The sequence below is a fragment of the Schistocerca gregaria genome, chromosome 5 (assembly GCF_023897955.1).
Source record: "Schistocerca gregaria isolate iqSchGreg1 chromosome 5, iqSchGreg1.2, whole genome shotgun sequence".
NCBI lineage: Eukaryota > Metazoa > Arthropoda > Insecta > Orthoptera > Acrididae > Schistocerca > Schistocerca gregaria.
In genome coordinates, this window is record NC_064924.1 from 108369405 (window position 1) to 108382773 (window position 13369).

General features: G+C 36.7%; 1 protein-coding gene across 1 annotated transcript in view; it reads left to right on the top strand.

The window, feature by feature from the left end:
- Window positions 1-13369, top strand: part of LOC126272086 (hemicentin-1) — a 1030571-nt gene that overhangs the window by 947934 nt on the left and 69268 nt on the right. The window contains exon 16 of the mRNA XM_049974649.1: window positions 4672-4705. Within this exon, the coding sequence (XP_049830606.1) occupies window positions 4672-4705 (34 nt within the window). The remainder of the gene's footprint in view (window positions 1-4671; window positions 4706-13369) is intronic.

The window sequence follows — 13369 nt, forward strand, 5'->3', positions numbered from 1 at the left end:
ACCAGTGACTTCAACATCTATTGCAGTACCCAAGGCATTTGAATCCTCACCCTGTGTAAAATATAAAATAAGGGCTCCTTTACAGCTGCTCTCTCTACATAATGTTTAAATTCTGAAGTTTTTCCACTAAAACAGTCTTCCATGTAGTATAAGTGTAAACAAAGCAAAGCCAGTACCTATGAGTTAGTTCAATTTTTTTCCACTTGTAATCTATGTCCTCAAGTATTTGCAGGTTGTATTCCAATCTCTGTCTTCCATTACAGCTTTTACTCTCTCTCTACAGCTCCCTCTAATATCATGGAAGCTATTCTCTCATGTCTTAACAGGTGTCCTATCACCCTGTCTCTTCTTGTCAGTGTTTTCCACATATTTCTTTCCTCGCTGATTCTGCGGAGAACCTCCTCATTCCTTGCCTTATCAGTCCACTTACTTTTCAACATTCTTTAGTAGCATCACATCTCAAATGCTTCAATTCTCTCCTGTTCCAGTTTTCCCACAGTCCATGTTTCACTCCCACAGAATGCTGTCCACCAAATGTACATTTTTAGAAATTTCTTCCTCAAATGAAGGCCTGTGTTTGTTACCAGTAGATTTCTCTTGACTAGGAATGTCTTTTTTACCAATGCTAATCCACTGTATGTGTCCTCTTTGCTCTATTCATCATCTGTTATTTTGCTGCCTAGATAGCAGAATTCTTTGACCTCATCTACTTCATGATCCCCAATTCAGATGTTAAAAAAAGTGTTTCACTGTTCTTATATCTGCTACTTCTCATTACTTATATCTTTCTTCAATTTACTCTCAATCTGTATTCTGTACCCATTAGACTGTTCGTTCCATTCAATAGATCCTGTAATTCTTCTTCACCTTCACTGAAGATAGCAATGTCATCAGTGAATCTTATGATTGATATCCTTTCATTCTGAATTTTAATCCCACAGAAGGAATTTGCAGTAATAGGTTTTCTCTACAAAAATATTGCTTGACTTGTTCCATGACCATGAAGGTTCTCCTTGATGCTGGAAACTACACAGTACGGTGACTGAATGTGCATATAATAATAATAATAATAATAATAATAATAATAATAATAATAATAATAATAATAATTGCAAAGTGACTAATTATTCCTCTGGATTGGCCTTAGGCCATACATTATTGACATAATGAGCAATGTTAAATGTAGTACTTGTGGGGCGACAAAAGAATATGCAACATATGAAAGGATGCAGTAAAAAGAAAGGAGCAGAGTAAAAGTGTTTCGACATAGATAGTTACCAGAAACTGGCGAACTTTTCTCTCTTAATTAAGGTAAATTTACTCCCTCATCTTCACAGCCCTGATACATCTTAATTGCATTTTCTGTTCCTAATGTATCGTTTTAAACACATGCTGATTCTGAGAGATAAATTGTTCCACATAGTGTTTCATTATCACTTATTAGGTACTTTCTTCATGATAAGTGTTGTTTAGGATAATTCTAATAACTACATAATGCAAAGAAGAGAACACTGTCTATGAAGTGGTGCATTATTTGGAACTTACTATTACACTGCTGATGGGTGATCTCTTGCATTCGTTTAGTACCCTATACTGGCCAGATAATGTTTCTAAGATAGTCTTGTGTAGTTAAAGCTGCTTCATGACATTCACTTAATTTCTTAGTATCTTTAAGGATTATAACTACACATATTCAAAGATGTCAGAGAGAAACTTGGCTTTCTCTTATTTTTATCCATCTGCTGTTGATCATTTATTTTGTTGAAGTTTGACATCTTTCCTATTATAGTAAACAGTGATCATTTTCTTAATTTCATACATCATGCTTATTGAATAGGTATGGAAATTCTAGGCTGGAAAAAGCAAACATTAATTCATGTGAGGGGCTACCTTTCCTCATGTCTTTGTTGTTGAACTGTCATGAGTATAGTGATTACTTTTATTTTGCAGTGGGTTTCCACTCTTAAAATGTCATCTTCAGATCTGTTCTGCAGTCATCACATCTGCAACATATCAATCAACATCTGTTGATCAGTGTTGTTCACAGCATGTACAATGCTGATCAATAGATATAAATTGTCCACTGCCAGTTATAGTTACTATAAGAAAAGATTTGAAGATGGCTGAAAACAAAACAAAACTGTTGGAAAAATAAAAACAAAACAGTCATTGCAATCAAGAGATTTCAATAAAGCTGATAAAAATCAGTACACTGACATCACCAAGTAGACAAATTGATGCAAACAAAACTTAAACTGCTGCTTCACATATGCTAAAGTTCACATAAATTTACATGAAATTAGTGAAGTTTATGCTTATTTCCTTCCATTATGATGAGCTTTAAATTTGAACCCTCCCTCCCTTCATCTGAGGTTTGTGTTCAGTCACCATAAACGAAAGGTATCTTGTTCCTTGTCCACATTGATACATTACCTTCACAAACTGCGGGCATTGTGCCATAAAAGTAACTGTATATGTCATTGAGGTGAGTGTGTGCACATTGTAGTGTCATGTTTGTGTTGTTGCCAATAAGAGAAGGGGGAGGGTCAAGCTTGATATCAGAAAATAGCCTGCTGTCGAGTAACAACAACAGGGCAACCTAACTTCATGTTCCCATTAGATGCACATATGGCCATCATCACCATCATGTGCTTTTGTATCATGAAATACCATGTCGTGTTTTGAATTTAAGCAAGGGCTTTGACACACAGTGTGGCAATGTTGTAACTGTACTTCTTCCCACACCAAATAATGGCACTGAAATTTATTTCCAATGCCAGAATTTGAATCAGTTACCACCTTGTGATTCTAGAAGTTTCATTTGTGAATAAGACATTCCATCATTTTTTGGAGATTCCTCTGGGACATCATGTGTTCCTCTTGCAAAATCTTGACTGTGAGCCTTTTGTCCTTTTCAAGAGAGTTAGTGGAAAGTTATGAGCCAAAATCTCAGGAAAGGCAATTATGATTCCCAGACATATGCCCTCCCTGTTTTGTGTTGCAGCATTAGTTTATATTAACGTCAGCAGTGGAGCTAGGAACTATAAATTTTGCTTAAGCTGCCTTGACAGTATGTGTTATTTCCTTTGAAAATCATTGGCTTCAGTGTTATTAGACTTATCAAAATATTCTGGGCCATTATTCGATGGTTGAATGATATCCTAGGGAAATCCAATAGTTTGTCCCCATCTGTGGAAGATGTCTCCAATGGGATTGTTCCTTCTGTAAGTGTTCATTTCATACCATGGCTCGTTATTGACTGCAGTAAAAGGCTGTTTCCCTTCTCAGTTGCTGTCTACCACTATTGCCGTTGCCCTGCAGCAGAAGACAATGGCAATAGCAAATGACAGCAACCAACAATAGCCAGTTGTGCTCAAGTTTTGAAAACATATGGTAACACACCCTGCATGGGATGATGTAGGTATTAACTTTTACTATAGTCAGTAGCAAGCCAGGTATGACTCATACAGCTGTACAAGCTACAACACCTCGAAGATGTCCTTGGCAGATGCGCACAATACCTGGGGTTTCTTCAAGGAATTCACTTAACCATGACATAATAACCCAGAACACCCTGCATGGGATGATGTAGGTATTAACTTTTACTATAGTCAGTAGCAAGCCAGGTATGACTCATACAGCTGTACAAGCTACAACACCTCGAAGATGTCCTTGGCAGATGCGCAGAATACCTGGGGTTTCTTCAAGAAATTCACTTAACCATGACATAATAACCCAGAACATTTTAATAAGTATGACAGTTCTGGCTGTGAAGGCCTCGTAGTTCAGTGTTATTGTCATTGGTAGTGCTGAATATTGATATTGGGATGATGTAACAGTGGTGAATGAATCCAGAAAATGATACAAGCCTATGCCACACAGTTACACACGTTATTAGTTAATGTATAGGGCAGCTTGTTACAAATATTCTGTGCCATGCATAATTTTATCTTGTATTCTGCCAACATACAGCTGCTAATTATTTTGAGCATTAAACATATTTAGTATAAGTTTTGTCTTCAATTGGTAACTCTTCATAAACTATCTGCTCTCACATATTGTCAGAATCTATGTGACATATATGTCTTTAAAAATGTATTTCCTCTTAAATGTTACATTGGGCATATTGATGGATCTTGTTTTATCATTTTCTACACACTTCCAGATCAAGGTTTGGAAGAATAAAAGATGCATGTACAGTAGCACCAAAACTTAAAAGGGTACTGAATAGAGTCATGGTATTAATGTCAATATGCAGCTTCCTCACTTCATGCAAAGAAGTATCAATTCTTCCTCACTTATTGTTTAGAATGAGAGATTTCTTATGTTTGTGTGTTTGTGTCTTTTATTTTGTTTTTAGTTGTATTTGTTGTGGCCTCGTATAATTTCTCGCACGAAATGTCTCCATACTAAAATTTACTACAAAACAAAAAAGGAAAAACATTATGCGTGCTTCCTTTTTGTCTCTTTTTCTATCACAGGGTTACTAAGCTGTGGGTGCTCTTGCATGCATGTGGTTGTGGCAATAAATAAGCGAATTTCTACAGGACAGCGAATGACCTCACATGACAATCTCAAGAATATCAAGTAGCATCAATTGCTAGTGCTCAATGATTGTTAACTCATTAACAAGCAAGCTAACTAACATATGTTTTTACCTTTAATTTATAGACAATAATCCAGTGGAGCTCGAGGAGAGAGAAAAGTAAGTGTCCAGTATGCTTTATTAACTTTTTCTGCAAAAAAAGGACCTTTAAATTTCTCATTAAAACATATAATTGTTGGAACTAGTCCACTACTCACATTAAGAGCCGGTGAAGGACTGAATATGCTATAGTGTGGAAAATGGATTTGTATCAGCCTTCTAAGGATTACTGTTTCTCATTGATGAAGTAGTTTTATCTTATAGAGAACATTTTAAATGAATTTATAAATGTTCAGATTTGTTACCTTTCATCAGATGCACACAAAAATCACATATACTTCCAGGTGCATTTTTTATAATTGCAGTTTGGAATACATTAAACATAAAAAGTGATTTTACAAACATGGTCCTCCATATAACTAAAATTATAAATTACTCACTTCTTTATGTAACTTTATAACTGATATGTAATAAGCTTCTTAAGTTTTACATATATTTCACATTGGTGCTTAATCCTCTTACAAGATAGGCTCGAAAGACTTATGCTCATTAAGAGCAACTGGGACTCTCAAACTACATCTCACACTTCAATGCAGTATTTCTCTGGTTGAATTCATTACTGTAACAATAATTATATGCAGAAAGCATGACTTTTTGAGGGTTTAATTGAAACTAAACTACCAGGGCATAAGACTTGAAATATATTTATTCACATTTATTGTGCTATGAAACATGCACTGTAGTCTGCAACTCCCCTACCATCCAAGTTGACAGTTATTCATGTCATGTATAATTAATACAGTAGGAAAGGTAAAGTATGGAGTTGCTTTGAACTGTTTAATTTTTTTTCCCTATAAAACACAGAAAATTATTTGTGCAGGTTTTATGCAGATAAGTATCTTCTATTTTTTAAAAGTAAGTATATATTGGTTTCAGATGTAAAATTTCCTTATTCAGAGGTGGATTGGCTTTACTGTGTATTCTCTCTTTCTGCCAGCATAATGCAAATTTCAGAGAAAAATACATTATTCTTTCTGAAAAGCATATTGTAGTGGAGTAGTATGTCATGCATAATTGAAAGCATGGTGTCTTTTTTTACAATTTGAGGTTCAGCTTTATTTACCATATGCTGGTATTAATTTATTTCTGGTAGCTATCCATGTAGCCAGTCTGCCCCTGATTATTACTAACCAGAATGCAGTACATGCTTGTATCCTGTTTCATTTATTATACCTTTTCTCCTAAACTTCTGATTTAATTTTGCTGTTTGCTTGCTCCAGTACACATTTTGCCTTAAGTGAATTTATGACTAAATAAAAAAAATTAAACAAAATCCCACTCACAATACTGTTCTTTAACCATAATCCTGAGTTATTTACAGGAAGACAGGCAGTGATGAGATAACTTAATATTGTGAACTCCCTTGTATAATTAGTTTCAGTTTTGCACATGACCAGCTGTGTACTTCTCCTGGTTCATAGTGTAACTTACACATTTGTAATGCATCCAGTATAATCAGAAAGTGGTTTTTAATAATTTCATAGTTGTTAGTTAATTCTTCAGTTATTTAACATCACCACTTGAGAATAATCACATCAGGGCTAAAAATCAAGAGATGCAATGAAACAATTATCTTTTATATGAATTATGTATCTGATAATTCAGTTGTGTGCTACTGGTCAAATACATTTTTGATAGTGATGTTCACATATGTATTGCAGTTTTTGAGCTTGTATTGAAAATTTTGCTAACAAATTCACACTCCTGGAAAGTAATGAATAAATTACTATTTGTTCCACTTTGTTACTTGAAATAGTTCTTATGACAGAAATAAAATTTTCTTGTTGTCTATAGTGTATGAAAATTGAAATTCATGGTTAGTTTCTGTGTAGGTCTACTTTTTAACTATCAAGCCAACTTCCATTAGGCAGTTAAGAGATTTGCCATAATAAGATATAAGCCATTGATATATTCTAATATCAAATTATACAAAAAGAGATTCTCATTTGAAAGAAATATCCATGAAAGTGAATGTTCATCTGTTCAGAGACAAGATTTTATCACTCATTTAAGATATGAAATAACAAACAATAGACTCTATTGAACATAAAACATTTATGAGGTTTTTGGACATACCTGTTCTTGATCCTGCTGCTTGTAATTTTTTTCTATCATAAAATAACATTACATGTCACAAAACAATCTGTCTGACATCACAAATTCTGTGTCTCAATACTTTGAGAACAGCACACACTGACAGGTTTTCAGGATCTAGTCAGCTTCATAAGTTTATCTACATCTACATATCATACTATAACAAACCATTATGGCAGGAGATGGCTCTCCATTGAATCATACACTAGTGCTCATTAATTTCAATACACCCTGGTATTTCAGATTTACAACACAAATCAAACATTATCTCACAAAATATGATTATAGTAACTTCCACATATATAATACAATCACAATCATTATATTTTACTTTCATGAAAGTATACTCCTCACAAACTCGAGGCATGTAGTCAGTCAATTTTTATAGGTATTGTGAATCAATATGATTCCACACATCCGTAACTATATTCCAGAGATGTTCCTTGCTGGTTGTATTAACATCCCTGATATGTCTGTCCACTTCATCCTAGACCATTTGAATGGATTAAAATCTGGGCTTTGGGATGCCCATACCATGTCATTCAGTACTTTCTGTTTTTCCGTTGATGCCCTGTAGTTTGTACAGCATGCCGACCAATGTTTTGGGTCATTATCCTGTTGTAAGGTGAACTCTTTCCCTATTAAGAACAATCCACTTTGTATTGCATGATACTGAAATGTGTGGTGCTACTGCTTCTGATCCATACATCCTTCTATTTTCACAATGTCGCCAATTCTATCTCCAGCAGAATATCCCCAAACCATAATAGAACCTCTACCATGTTTAACTGTAGGTAGGGCACACTGCTGGGCTATCCTTTCTCCTACAAATCGGTGAACAAATATTCTTCTTCTTGTTCCAGAAATCTCAAACTTCGATTATCAGTGAATAACACCTTCATACACTCTTCCAATGTCCAATTACGCTGTTTTCTAGCCTATTCAATTCTCTTCTGTTTATTTATGGGCCTTAGAATGGGTTTTCTTGCTGTGACACATCCTTTCAAGCCGGCTTCTGTCAGTCTCCTTTTTACTGTTGCAATAGATATTGTTGTCATGTTTATTTCTACCAATTATGCATGAATTTGGGGTGCTGTTTTTAATCTGTTTCTCTTACCGGTAGTTCTGATATATTTATCATCACTTTTAGTTGTTTTATGAGGTCATTCCGGTCGTGGTATGTCCTAATTGCTACTTGTTGCCTTCTGGCGGTGAAGGGCGTATTGCACTACGCTTGTAGATAAACTACACTGTTTCACAATTTTTGCTAATAGATAAACCTGCTTGGCTAAGTGCTACAATTGCAGGATGTTTTTCTATGGATATCTCCACTCATGGAGCCATACTAGCAATGTGTATAATTCAATGTCATGAAGGAACTGACATGCAGGAACCACACGTTATGTATCACTGCAATGCTTGCCGTTTGCTGCAGTCATCACATCATTACAGGGAACAATGCAGGTGCACCAAATGCGGCATCTATCAGCAAATAGGTAAACACACATATCAGATAGATGCATAATGTTTATGTACACAGCATTGTTTATTGGATAGTATTGTATCTCAATGACCACAAACAAAAATCATGACATGTACAACTATTGTACTGTTCCTTTGCTTCCTCAACCGAACCCACGGTATTAGTCCTTATCTACAGATAACTATAAGTCATTTATTGTGTGTATTGAAATTAATGAGCAGCATTGTACATTAGTGTTTCCTTTCATTCTGTTCACATATGGACCATGGGAATAATATCTGCTTAAATGTGTCCGTGTCTGTGGCAGTTAATCTAATCTTGTCTTTGATGCCTTTGTGGGATTGATATGTATATTCCTAGACTCCTCATTTTTAATACTGATTCTTGAAACTTTCTAAGTTGGTTCTTACTGGATAGAGTTCATCTTGAAGCATCTGCCAGCTCAAGTTAATTAGAATTAGAACTTTTATTACCTCATTATGTACCTACACAAGTCACGATTTAATGTATAGGAGACTAATCAGTACATCTCCATGATGATCTCCCATTGATTAAACTAATCTGTGGCCATCTGTGCTGCCCTTATTTGTATACATTCACTATTCCCTGTTGTTTGTATTTGGTGCAAACCCACCCACTTGAGCAACATTCTAGAATGTGTTGTAAGAGTGTTTTGCAGTACTCGCCTGTGCAGATTGACTGCATTTTCCCATTATACTGCCAATGAACATAAATACGTCATTTGCTTTACCTATGACAGAGCCTATAGTATCATCCCATTTCATATCTCTACAAATTGTTACTCTGAGGTATTTGTATGTGTTGACTTATTACAGTTGCGGCTCATTGGTGTTATAGAATTTCATGTTTTTGTTTTTCCTGAAATGCTCATTTCCTTATCTATGAACTTTTAAGCAAGTTGTCAATTTTTGCAATGCTTTGAAAGCTTGTCAAGATCTAAGTGAATATTTGTGCAGCTTTTTGAGACTGTACTTCATTGTAGATAATTGCATTATCTGCAAAACATGTGTTTTTACTATTAATACAGCCTGACAAATCAGTACTATACAACATGAGCAGCAATGGTACCAAGATACCTTCAAGGGGGCCCCTAATTTATTTATCCATCTGTCAGTGATTCTTTATCCAAGATAACATGCTGCATACTGCCTAAAAAGGAGTTGTCAGGAGGCAAGCTGTATGCACCTAACTGATCATTATGTTAAAGAAATATCATTATGTTTGAACTTAGAATGGGTTCTAAGACTGTGTAACACTTGGATGTCAGCCATATTGGACATTAATTATGTGGGTCACTTCTGTTACCTTTCTTGGAAACAGATGTTACCCTTCTTGGAAACTACTGGGTGTAGTTTTTGTTCAAGGAAGATTATGGTTAAATAAGGGCCTTACTCAGCAGTAACTTTATATAGAGTCCAAGAGGAATTCCATCAAACCCTGGAGCATTGTTCAAATTAGCAATTTCAGCTGTTTCTCAATAACCCTGGCATTAATATCTGTATCATTAATATTTGTGGTCATATAAGAATTAAACAGGTGCAGGACACATGGATTTTGCATTTTAAAATAATGTTTGAAAGCAGAGATCAGCATTTATGCCTTTTGTTTTGCTACCCTCAATTTCATTTCGTGTGGTGTCATTCATGAATCTCAGGCTCCTACATTAAGTGCTACTGGCAGGCTTTAAGTCTTGCAACCATTCAGTCCAGGACATCGGACACATCATGTATGTTAAGAGAGCCAACAGTAAACTGCTATGAGACCAACAAGCTGTCCTTCAATGATGGTCTGACTACCTTGCTGATACCCATAACATAGAATTTACACATCCATTAATTGCAAGTCCTGGACCATCTTTGGACCTATGCCCACCATTTCAACTGAGAACATAATGATTGCCATCAAGAACATGAAAATGATATACCAGCAGAACTCTAAAAATGCTCAGGACAGCTGCTTCAGAATTTTTTGTCACACTTTTCAAACCGACCGAAGTGGCACATTGGTTATCACTCTGGACTCACATTCAGGAGTACAATGGTTCAAACCTGCTTCCAGCCATCTTGATTTAGGTTTTCTGTGATTTCCCTATTTTGCTTCAGGCAAATACCATGAGGTTTCTTTGAAAGGGCATGGCCATCTTCCTTCCCCATCCTTTCCTGATCCAGTGGGACCAACATCCAATTCAGTTCCAGCCTAAATCGACAAAAAAAATTCTTTGGGGTTTATGGAAGGTCTTTTGATAAGATAAGAAAGACTTTGCCCATTGCCCTTTTGACAATCAGTGTGTTTCATTTAGCATCTCTTTGTCTATATCCTTATGCTTTGTCTTACATCTGTTGCATCTGTCTTTTTCCTTAAAAGTTTCTTTATGGAGACTGTATACAGTAGGGTCCATCTGCTCATGACCTTTTCTATTAGGTACTTGTCTGTCCAATTGCTTGGTCAGTTATGTAGTCACAGCTTTTCATCACAGAGGACACCAATGACTTATCTCCATTTGCCCTTTCCCGACTATCAGAAGTGTCATCACAATTTGTGATGACAATGGACCATAAGTACTTGAAGTGCCTGCCTTTCTGATGGTTTTTATAACTAATACTAATAGTGACTCTGGTTTGGGTACCAAATTCCAGATAAGCAGTCTTCTCAGTACGGAAGTTTAGCCTGTTCTCAGCCAGCCTGTCTGTGAGTTAGTATCTGATGTGGGGGTCAAAGTTTGTTTCTTTGGCTAGGATCACATCATCCACATAATGTCCAGGGATGTGGTAAACATATGTCATATGGTTTTTATAACTAATACTAATAGTGACTCTGGTTTGGGGACCAAATTCCAGATAAGTAGTCTTCTCAGTACGGAAGTTTAGCCTGTTCTCAGCCAGCCTGTCTGTGAGTTATTATCTGATGTTGGGGTCAAAGTTTCTTTCTTTGGCTAGGATCACATCATCCACATAATGTCTAGGGATGTGGTAAACATATGTCAGCTGCTGCTGCATCTATACACAGGATGTATAGTAGCAGTGGTAGTGCAGGGCCTTAATGAGCACTGACAGTGATCTAAAAAAGTGGGTAAATTACAGTTAAACTCCAAACCACACTAGTAGTATTGTGGTGCAGAAGCTGTCTCCAGCTTTCATTTGCCTCTGGGACTTCCTAACAATGAAGTACTTGTCAGATGAGATTATGTGGGTTGGGTTGCATTGGTGGTGTGGCAACTCTTAATGAATTCCTACTGGTTGGGTTTTACTGTGGCAGTGTTTATGAACCTATTGTCCAGTGCTTGTTTGAATAATTTCAATATATGGCAGAGGAGTTGAACATTATGGTAAGTTTAATAGTCTCTCACATTTTCTTTATAATTTCAGACTTTATAATTTCTGCTGCTACATCATCTAGGCCAGTTGCTTTATCATTTTCCATGTTCTTGATGACAACCATTATGTACTCAGCTGAAATGATAGGTGTGGGCCCAGAAATGGTCCATGAGTTGCGGTCAGTGGATGAACAAACTCTGTGTTGTGTATATCAACAAGGTAGTCTGGCCATCGTTGAAGGATAGCTTGTTAGTCTCATAACAGTTTGGTTTTGATTCCCTTGACATAGATGACATGACAATGGATTGAATGATTGCAGGACTTGGCAAGGCGATAAATGCTGCCTTCTGGTGGTTGTGATATAAGATGATGATGCCAACCCTGGTAGTACCGGCTTTCACAGCACCACTGCTCTTTTCACTGCCAATTTTGGGACTTGATACCACTGAAGTTCATTATCAAGGCATGAGCTCATCCAAGTCTTAAAGGCTATCTTTTTCTTCTTAATCAATTGATGAAATTATCATCCCACCACCAGGTTTGCTTAAGAATGTATTTTTGCCCCAGTATTGTTTTTCTGAGAGTTGTTGCTTCTCAGGATCTCCCACAGTCACAGGCTTTAAATGATAAATTGGGTAAGGCTTTCAAGAGTTTGTTCCATTGGACTGACTCATTCTCGACCACTTCCTTTGTTCAGGTCCAGTCTTAGGTGTTTTGTTTGTTATGAAAATTTTTCCATTATAAGTACAGTCTAACACACACACAAACACACACAACACAAAACAATCAGTAGATGTGATGTTGATGTACAGACAAACAAATGCTTATAATTACAGAAAAACTGGATGATTTATTCAACAGAAAGAACTTCACAAAGCATGCAGTTATTCAGCTTGGTATTGATTGACAGAGTTTTGGATGTCTTCCTGTGGGATATCATGCCAAATTCTGTCCAGTTGGCACATTAGATCATCAGAATCCAGAGCTGGTTGGAGGGTCCTGGTCATAATGTTCCAAATGTTCTTAGTTGGGGAAAGATCTGGTGACCTTGCTGGCCAAGGTAGGGTTTGGCAATCATGAAGATAGGCAGAAAAAACTCTCACCATGTTCAGGTGGTCATTATCTTTCTGAAGTGTAAGTCAAGGACGGTCTGCCATAGAGGGCAACAAAATGGGGCACTGAATATAGTTAACATAACACTGTGCAGTAAGGGGGCTGCAGATGACAAGAGAAAAGAAATGACACCCCAGATCACCACTACTTATTGTCAGGCGGCATGGCAGACGACAGTCAGGTTGGTATCCCACTACTGTCCAGAGTATCTCCAGTCACATCTTCAGGCTAGAATCTCTCTCACTATACAGTCTGACAGCAAAAGGTGATGGTATGGGATGCCATTTACTGTCACAGCAGTGTGCATTTCCTTGTTATCCACTGCACCCTTCCAGCACAACAGTACATCAGTGATATTCTACACTGTGTTTTGTTGCCTTTCATGGCAAGCCTTCCTGGGCTTACTTTTCAGCAAGATAATACCTGTTCACATGGTGAGAGCTTCCACTACTTGTCTTCGTGCTTGCCAAACTCTTCCTTGGCAAGCAAGTTCATCAAATCTCTTGCCAATTGAGAACATTTAGAGTATTCTGGGCAGGACCTTCAACCATCTCAGGGTTTTGATGACCTAATGCACCAACTGGACAGAATTTGACACAATACCCTTCAGGAGGACATGCAACAACTGTGTCTATCAGT